Source organism: Cornus florida, unplaced genomic scaffold (genome assembly GCF_030987335.1).
Source record: "Cornus florida cultivar Cherokee Brave unplaced genomic scaffold, ASM3098733v1 CherokeeBrave_3.0.0_Hap2_Chr01, whole genome shotgun sequence".
Lineage (NCBI taxonomy): Eukaryota > Viridiplantae > Streptophyta > Magnoliopsida > Cornales > Cornaceae > Cornus > Cornus florida.
The window spans coordinates 113,267,220-113,277,478 of NW_026775571.1; the positions used below are offsets into that span (position 1 = coordinate 113,267,220).

The 10,259-nt window shown below is 33.6% G+C and overlaps 1 protein-coding gene across 3 annotated transcripts; it reads left to right on the plus strand.

Annotated features, from left to right (window-relative positions):
- The first annotated feature begins 2,857 nt into the window (after window positions 1-2,857).
- LOC132314944 (CBL-interacting serine/threonine-protein kinase 12-like) lies at window positions 2,858-7,233 on the plus strand. Of its 3 annotated transcripts, none has more exons than XR_009483548.1 (2): window positions 2,858-4,532; window positions 6,857-7,233. XR_009483548.1 is itself a non-coding variant. In XM_059813715.1 (2 exons), exon 1 carries the CDS (start codon window positions 3,000-3,002, stop codon window positions 4,458-4,460), a length of 1,461 nt encoding a protein of 486 aa, XP_059669698.1. In that variant the 5' UTR covers window positions 2,858-2,999; the 3' UTR covers window positions 4,461-4,481; window positions 6,857-7,233. The 3 variants fall into 3 exon arrangements, 1 of the variants encoding a protein (XP_059669698.1); XR_009483549.1 differs by having other exon boundaries at window positions 2,858-4,521; XM_059813715.1 differs by having other exon boundaries at window positions 2,858-4,481.
- The last annotated feature ends 3,026 nt before the right edge of the window (window positions 7,234-10,259 follow it).

Consider the following 10,259-nt stretch of genomic DNA (forward strand, 5'->3'; position numbering starts at 1 on the left):
TAAATTTGATTCAAATTATAAGTTTTTAGTGAGTGAACAATATCCTTATAAACTTTCTTTTTTTAAAAAAAAATAAAAATTGAAAAGGTTGACCCACTTATTGATAATTAAATTAGTAAAAATAGGATAATTTTTACTAAAAAATATTACTCCAATATATCATAAAAATCAAAACAATGTGTTCGCGTTAATGAGTTGGAATGACCCATTTACTTACTTATATACATGCAATTAAGTTTGAACTATTAAGTGATCAGTCAATTTTGAATTAAAATTAAATGTAAATAATTTCAATTTTGATTTCAAATAAACTCCCTTACAACTTTTACATTAAAATCAGTAAAATTATGAAAGTTCTTGTAAATTTGTAATGCAATTGCTAGTCTTGCAATTATGTAAATACGCCAAATGTTTGGTCCATTGTTAATCAGAGTTATTATAAATGTTAAAAAAAAAAAAAAAAAAAAAAATTATATTCGTAAAATAATAACTAATAAATTGAAGGTGTCAAGTCATTCATTTATATCAAACAATTAACACGTTTTTTTATTTTGTTTTTGTTTTATTTGTGTTAAATCTGCAATAATTGCGGAATTCTGTCGGGAGGTGCAGAAATATGAAGAAGCATGGATTGTAGTGAAATGGAGAAGACAGAACTTATCCATAAGAGGAAGGTGAAATGGAAAACTAAGCACGTGGAAATCTATTTGTAGGGGCGCGAGTATACACGTTGTGTTACAAGGGGAAACTTGTCTCATATCGGATCCGAATGGAAAGTGATATGGGTATAAATGGGTGGGTAAGTAGCACTACCCAATAGTTTAAGCTTTTGGGTAAATGGACAAGCGCCCACCCGTTATAGTTGGTATCGGAGCCAGGCCCAGTCCTTAATCTGGTGCCACGCCAAGCGCCCGGTTCGGAAGGCATTCGGGTGTGCCACTCCGGGTAGACAGGGTGACCCGACCGCAACGAGGGCGTTGCGAGTTCGGGTGGGGGAAAATATTACAAGGAGAAACTTGTCCCACATCGGATCCGGATGGAAAGTGACATGAGTATAAATGGGTGGATATACAACACTACCCAACAGTTCGAGTTTTTGGATAAATGGATAAGCGCCCACCCGTTACACGTTGCCACATTAAGTATTAGCCACGTAGTCGGCATCAAGTGACTTGATTGGTTGTTGGCAATTATTGTCCACACTACCAAAGACCTTACCAAATTCAGCCTTCCCTCTTTTTCTCGCTTCAGCTGTACAAGCCCCTCAAACTACCACATACAACCAACCAATAACACCTCGCCACGTTCAGTTAACGTGACAAGCACGTGACAGTAGGGTTGTCTTATACGACTATTCGTCCGAAGAAATAGCAAGTATGGTTTCATTCACAGCGGAATCATCATTTTTTGGTAATATATAGCCGTTGTAATCATCGGTGCTCACCTCGTACAGCTGTCAAACGGCGAAAATCAAAGTTTCTTTTAATTAAAATTTATTACACTTTTTTTCTCTATATTTTGAATAATTATAATTACCTTTGTTCTAGTTGGGCATATACAACAGACCGACTCTATCATTGGTTTTTACTATAATGGTCAACACTTATGCAACAATTTTTATTTTTATTTATTTATCTTTTTCTGATGACTTCTTAGAATAAAAATATGTTTATAATCAAAGACGGAGCTGGTGCACAGGCACCGGCCTAGCCTGCCCTGTCAACTATTTATATATACGGTAGTTTTTTTTTGTTTTTTCGTTATTTATTCTTTAATTTTTTAATAAAAAAATAAATTTTAATTTTTTTCCATTTTAAGTTGTGATTTTGGGTACTTTTTTTTTTTTTTTTCTTTCCTTTTTCTAATTTTTTTCCCTTCTACTCCTTTATATATATATATATATATATATATATATATATATATATTTATAGTGAGTCTTAATATATGATTTAGTTGTGGCATCATGTGATAAGAGTGAGACTCACTATTCCTTTCAAATACATTGAATTTGGTAACCTGTGGAATTTAGTCCCTAAGTCACTACGTCATTTTGGGAAGTGTTATGATATTATTTGTCTTGATATTGGGATTCAAATTTTGGATCATATTTAAATTGTTAATATTGATTTGAAATAGTTCATAATATATTAAATTTTTTTTTTTGTTAAAACCCATATCACCAATTGTATTTTGGTATTTTAAGCTTTTAGTAAAAGAACTAAAGCAAATTTTTGACTCTTGCAATAGAACAGTTGTTTTGATATTGACAAAACATATCAGACTCACCTAAAACATATTACATGCCGAGCTATGTCATTCAAATGAATGTGAAAACACTTTTGGGCAACACATTTTGTTCATAGTTTGAATAAAAACACAATTATATCCCTGTAACAAAATCAATCAAACATTTCTTCAATTACTTGGGTCAACTATATAAAACATATATTTTCATTTAATCCAATTTAGAGTCATAACATCAATTAATTCACGTATTATCATATATTTTTTTACTACCACTGCGCACAAGTAAATTTTGACTTTTTTTTTTTTTTTTAACTTTCAATGTGCCACAAATGCAGTAAATTTGGAATATTAATGTCTGTCTGCACAACAATCATTGAACAAAATTATAATTTGAAGACATATTTTAAAATAAATTTAAAATTTTTCTAAATCAGCGTTGACGCTGGTTCCCGGCAGGAGTCGAATTGTTACATATATCTAACTAGAATGGAGGTAGTTATAATTATTCAAAATGTTTGAGATGTAAGTGTGATAAACCCTAAGCTAGAGGGCTGACAAGCATAATTTGCCGTCAACCATCCGTCATCTCCCCCCTATAAAAGCCACCAAAAACCTAATAATTACACTTTACCGTTTTACACAACTCACGTTCCAAAAGCAGACATAAACAAAACTCAAAAACTAGACCTTCAATGGCGAAACAAACACTACAACACAAAAACTAGTGTTTGAATTCGAATTCAATTCATCAAATGGCAAACAACACCACCGCGGCGGCTACCACCTCCTCCTCCGTGAAATCGAAGAAGGAGAGCCAGGGGCTCCTTCTAGGCCGATACGAGATCGGAAAGCTCCTCGGCCATGGTACCTTCGCGAAGGTCTACCATGCTCGGAACATCAAAACGAACGAAAGTGTTGCCATCAAAGTCATCGACAAAGAGAAAATCCTCAAAGGCGGTCTAATTGCGCACATCAAGCGCGAGATCTCGATCCTCCGCCGCGTTCGCCATCCGAACATCGTCCAATTGTTTGAAGTAATGGCCACGAAGACAAAAATCTACTTTGTAATGGAGTTCGTCAGAGGCGGTGAGCTCTTCAACAAGGTCGCCAAAGGTCGGTTGAAGGAGGAAGTCGCAAGAAAGTACTTCCAGCAGCTGATTTCCGCCGTCGGATTTTGCCACGCGCGAGGCGTGTACCACCGAGACCTCAAGCCTGAAAATTTATTGTTAGACGATAACGGAGACCTCAAGGTCTCGGATTTCGGACTCAGCGCCGTGTCGGATCAGATTCGGCAGGACGGACTCTTCCACACCTTCTGCGGAACGCCGGCGTACGTGGCGCCGGAGGTCTTGGCGAGGAAGGGGTACGATGCGGCCAAGGTCGATATTTGGTCCTGTGGAGTCATCCTCTTTGTGTTGATGGCTGGATATTTACCATTTCATGACCAGAACATCATGCAAATGTATAAGAAGATATATAAAGGCGAATTTCGATGCCCTAGGTGGTTTTCGCCGGAGCTTAGTCGGCTATTAACTCATCTTCTTGATACCAATCCGGAGACTCGGATCACAATTCCGGAGATTATGAACAAGAAATGGTTTAAGAAAGGGTTTAAGCATATAAAGTTCTATATTGAGGATGATAGGTTATGTAGTGTTCCTGACGACGTTGATGATGGTATGGAGTCTTCTTCCGATTTGTCTGAATCTGAGTCGGAAATGGAGAGCCGGAGGAGAATTGGGCATTTGCCGAGACCTGCGAGCTTGAATGCATTTGATATTATATCGTTTTCGCCTGGATTTGATTTGTCTGGGTTGTTTGAGGAGGGCGGAGATGATGCGAGGTTTGTGTCTGGGGCGCCGGTGTCGAAGATCATATCCAAATTGGAGGAGATTGCGAAGGTGGTTAGTTTTTCAGTGAGGAAGAAGGATTGCAGGGTGAGTTTGGAGGGGTCAAGGGAGGGAGTGAAGGGGCCGTTGACAATTGCGGCGGAGATATTCGAATTGACGCCGTCTTTGGTGGTGGTGGAGGTGAAGAAGAAAGGAGGGGATAAAGGAGAGTATGAGGAGTTTTGCAATCGAGAATTGAAGCCCGGGTTGGAAAATCTCATGCTGGAAGAGATTGCAGCTCCTTCTAATTTGCCTTTGGATGCTGAATATCTCATGCTGGAAGAGATTGCAGCTCCTTCTATTTTGCCTTCGGATACTGAATGAAGACAGAAAGGAGAGAAAAGGGTATGCCCACTCTCTATCTCTCTCCTTTGCCACAGCTTCGGTATGATAATGGTTTGTTTGCTCAACTTTCTTTTGTTGTGCTAGATTAAACTTTTAGAATTTGCTTCATCTTATCTGTATTCTAGTCATGTTTTACAATGTTAAACTAAAGAAAATGAAATACACCATTGTATATCTATCGTAGCTGCTTGGGTGGTGTCTGAATTTTCCCCACCATGCATTTTATTGAATAATGAGGATGTGAAGTTTTTATTTTCTTCTCGAGTTCCGAATTGATTTACTCATCTGTGTCTCTTGCGAATTGATTTACTCATCTGTGTCTCTTGCGGATTACGCACCCTACATATTTTATACGAACATTTAACTATGATGAGAAGAGTGAAGCAACTTTTAGGAATGTCAAAATTTGTATCTTCTGTACTGTGCAATTTCATATTTGGGAATTTAATTTTTAGCACATGTTTTGGCTGTGCCTGTCTTGGAATCTTCCAATAATGTTGCACAGAGGAGCAGAACTTCTAGTTACAAATTGTTAATGAAAATTTCATAAATAATGATGATTTGTTTGATTCTCCAACATTACTCTAGTATAAAAAAGGTTGTTGGGATTTTGGTTGTACTGACATAGAAATAGCCTTAGTCTGATGGGAACTAAAAAGTTTGAACAAGAGTTGTAGGCAATTTTAAATCAACTCCTTACATAAATAAGCATGTTATTGTTGATTTTGCAATTGTGAGAAATTCCTTTGTCTGTAAACTTGCTGTTTCTTGCAATTTCTGCATAGGGGTCTGTCACAACTTTGTTCAATTGAAATAGAGAAACCACAATTTAGAGGAGGATTTAGGATATCTGAATAAACACTTGACCAATGGAGTTGAAGAAGAACTCAAGAAAGGTCCTAAACAAAGATAAAACCTTGGTTGGGTAGGTGGAATTCTCGATGTTACTAGGTCTTTTATGCACTTAAAATTTACTTAGGACTTTAGGAGGTCAGGTTATAGAGAATGGAATAGATGATTATATATCCATGTTTCCTGGAGGGTGATTGTTTTCTCCCCATGAATCTATAATGACAAATAAATAAATGATGTTCGTGTCATAATTAATATATATTCGCTGCTTCAAGTACTGTTCTAGTCTCTTACCAAAGATACATGCTACAGCATAAATATTTGGGTTTTTTGTTGTCTGCATCACAAAACTTATACTATGATCATACAGGGTAAATATGTCTATCCTTTTTTACCTATAAAAACTGATCAAACCTTTTTAGCTTCAGACCTTGTACACTGGTCAAATTTCTGTTGGAGCATGCTCTATCTCCAATTGTTGTTTCTCTTTCTACTTTGTTTGTTAATATGACTGGTAGTTTAGGGCTATACTTTTTTAATATTACATCTGGCAATGCCTCACTCAAGAGGTGGTTAGGATGGTAGGTAGGAGTGAGGACAATATAAAATCAGCAATAGTCTTATGCATGTTAAACAGTTGATTCAGAATTCTTGTCAATACAGAACTAACTAAATTTTTGTTTTTGTCGGTTTTGCAATTCTGGAGAATTCTTTGGTATTCAGTTTTTCGTATTTGGATTACTGGTTCAACAGCTTCAGTTTTTCGTTCTCTCTTTTCTTTGATCCTAGTTTTTCAAGCAACTTAAGAAGTTGGGGTAAATTTATGAAAGCTAATATTGATGAAAAAAAAAATTAATAGCAGTTGTTGATGGTGATATGAAGCATTGAAATATGATTGATTTCTAAATACAGAAGAACGCATTAAAAAGCAGAGCTTCTGTCCTACAAATGCCTTGCTGGTGGATTTCATGACACGTGTGTACATATGGGGAAAAATTTTCTGCCTCATTGGTTCTTTTTTCTCCTTGAACTTGGTTTTGATAAAACAAGTAATTTTCTGCCTTGTTAAGAACTTGGTTTTGATAAAACATATTTGAGTATTATTGCAATGGGATTCGGCAAATATTGAATTAGTGAGTTTTTTATATTCTTGTGTTAACTTCCCTCTAAATATGATTAAAATAATCGGCAGAATGGCAGATTGTGCAAAGGAGATATGGGAAAGACTAATCGGAGTTGCATATTTTCTTGGTTAATAATAGGAGCATATGGATTTCATTATGTAAATGAAATGTTCCGTAGTATCCTGTCTTTTTAGTTGATGGACATAGACAAAAACCATTCGACATGGACTATGGAAACAATCACACATGGTGCACATGCGAGCCACAATGCTAATTATGTACAAATTTGGCTATTTCTTATCATTTGCTCGTAATGCTTGCTAAAAACTGAAGTTGGGTGGTCTTGAAAGACCCTAATAATTGTGGGCATCCCTCTCATCCTAGTTGTCCTTTGTTCAGGTTCGGTTTGAAAACATTAGCTTCTCACTAATGGAGGCAAAGTCCCACCTTGTCCCAGTGGCGATCTGACCAAAATGCGAACAACTTGCTCTCAACAATTGCAGTAGCTGCACCAGGTACACGTATATGACACGCTCAGAGTCGGGGCCCTATCGGTGTGTTTGTGGAATCACATAACAAAATCTGTACCACATATGTAAGATAGTTTCTTATCTTAAAGAGAAATGTACGACATTACTTTTTCTTTCAAATCTACCTTATCTGTCTCCTGTCTTCCGTCTTCGGAGCAATAATGTACCTCATTTGGAATTCAGTTTACAATGTGGCTAAGCCCAGTGCAGGAATGGTTGAAGTAAAATGCCCTAATTATTTTATGACTTTTTAGTAATGGTATACAGCAATTCGGATAGGAGGGAATTACGTGTCTTGTATAGTTAGTAGTGCAGCGTTGTTGTAATACTATGAAATATCAAGGATGTAATGTAGTTGTTACATAAGGCCGAGGTAAAGTAGACCCGTAATAAAACCAGGAGAATTCGGGATCTGATATATAGACGTACTAAATAAGTAACTTTTCAAAACTAGAATCCGAATACATTCCAAAAACAGATATATTACAATGATTGAATGCTTTCTAGTGAGATCTGAGTGCATTATGTGGTTCCAATTTAGTTAGAACATATCCAGTATGTTAGAACACCTTTTCTTTTTCTTTTTTTGTTTTGTATAAAATATACTATACTAAACAAGTTACCTATGATGTGTATTTTTTTTTTTTTCACCAATGTGTACCAATATGTAAAACTGTTGTTTGGTTTACAAAATTTTTTTATATGCTCTTTTTCATTCCATTAACAAATTAGCCCTACAGTAATAATTAAAAATAAAAATAAATAATTTAAAATTTTTGTATAAATAATCACATATCAAATGTAAGAAAAAAAAAATATATATATATATATATATATATATATACACACACACACACATGCCTTGGTTGCAAAATATCTTATTTTTTTCCTTAGATTTGAGCCATTTTTTAAATCGGCAAATGACAACTGCAAAATGAGTGGGCTCCACATACGAGTTTCACTAATCCAGTAGCTAGTTTTGGTAAATTAATCTACAAAATCTGTCCGTATATCATTACTTAATGAGAGAAGCTATTCAATACTTTAATATTTGATAATGACAACAAACTATTTTTTTACCATGAATGACAAATACTTAGTCGGCTTGATATTTTTAATGCATTAAACTATTAATAAAAAATAAATTTTTTTTATAAGAGATGATTAATCAGGAAATATCAGTCACGAGCTTATCATCAGGAATTATCAAGTATGAACTTTATAAAAAAGTCATAAAGCACAACTTCATCTTAAAACTTAAGTTGAGGAGAGAAAGGAAATTGTTCATGACACTTGTTTGTTTGTTTATATATATATATATATATATATATATATATATATATATATTTGAATTAAAGAAATAAGAAAGAAAAAATATATGTATATATATCTACCAAGGCCTAACGATATTAGCTCATTTTTAAAGAGGGTTTAACAGTTCAATATCTGAATTTCTTGTGTGATTTGATAAGAAAGGTACACCACCATGTTTCGATGTCCTTTAAAATGTATTTTTAAAGTCACATTATTACTATATTAAAGTGTCTTTTTCTTGTACCTCAAAGAGGCCCCACTTGCATTGGTAGGTGGAGTTTTGGAAAGTAAAAATTTCAATGGCGTAATGAAAAAGACAAGTCAACTTCGGTGTGTCGTTCGTGATGTACTCTATGGTAGTAGTAGTAAGGTACTAATGTGTGGAGTGGGTGGTGGGGTTCCATTTCCACCACCTACAATAATCAAAATCATTGTTTTAACATAACCAAGTACAAGTTACTTATGATTTATTATTATTACTATTTTATTTTTTTTGAGTATTTAAGATAATTTTGGTTTATTATTTTTAGTGTACAAGAGTTATGCAAATTAAGAAATTTTCTATTTGACAAGAAACATCAATTAACATCAATTACATGTTTTATTTGCTAACATCAAATTAGTGTCCCGAATTTAGGATTGCAAAAAATTTAGTACAAATTTTGTATTAATTTTTCTCTATTTCCAAATTTAAGTCGCCACTAAACATAGCATCATGCTCAATTTGGTAGAAATGAAGAAAATTAGATAGAATTGAGAGAAAAATTGATTTCTCTGACCTAATTCATGTGTTGTCTATGTGAAAATATCATGTCACAATAACTATTAAGTTTCTCTCTCTTCTATTTTTTTACTATCTTTTCTTATCTTCACTCTCATCCATTTTCCTTGCACAACAAGGTATAATTGCACACAATTAGATACCTTCGTATAATTGCAGAGATTTAATACAATAAAATCAAATTGTATTGCAGGAAATGATGTTAATGGAGTCCAAAGTAATTGTTGAGATTCTTTATGTAATTTTTTAGGACGAATTGCAAAAAAAACCTCTTGACTTTCACCCGTTTTCAAAAAACCTCCCCTTATGAATATCTTTAACAATTAATCCCCTCAACTATCTATCATCTATCATGAAGGGGTCATTTTAACTAACCGAGTGATTGTGTGATAAAATTTTCGGACGAAATTACTTTTAAAATCAAACAATACATTAGTATTATTAAAATACCCACCACCCACTTTATTTTTATTATTTTAATTGCATAAAACACTAAAACAAGGCCTCTTATTATGAAACAAGGCCTTTGATTTTTTCTTTTGAAATATTCATGCATTTGGAATATATATAGTAATATGGTAGTTATTGATTTTGGTGGAAAAAAAAAAACTTGTACCATATTTTTTATAAAATAAGATAAAGAAAGAGATCTAAAAAAAATCAGTACCATGATTTTTTATAAAATTATAAAATAAAAATTTATAAGATTCTAAAAAATTATGGATATAGCGTACCAAAAAAAAAATCCAACGACGTCCACCATAATATTAAAACAAAACCCTCCTCCCCCACCCCCAAAACATATTTCACACTTGTTTTTTTATTTTTTATTTTTTTATAGTCAAAAGATATTTCACTTAAATAACAAATATTTGTTTGGACTATCTTTAATTATTTATTTATTATGTAGAAAAAGCCTTTATTATGACATAAAATTTGATTTATTTCAACATTATAAATCTTAATCCCAATACTTTCCTACTTTATAATTTTATAAAAAATCATTGTACTAATCTTTTTGGATCTCTCATATATATCTCTTTCTTTATCTTATTTTATAAAAAATCATGGTACAAGGGTGTTTTTTTTTTCTTCCACCAAAATCAATTTAAGTTGACGTTTGATAAATAACTACCATATTACTATATATATTCTAAATGAAAGAACATTTTGAAAG

Bases quoted from the DNA above. Each gene is read 5' to 3' on its own strand.
- LOC132314944 (XM_059813715.1), top strand. From the start codon at position 3,000: ATGGCAAACAACACCACCGCGGCGGCTACCACCTCCTCCTCCGTGAAA.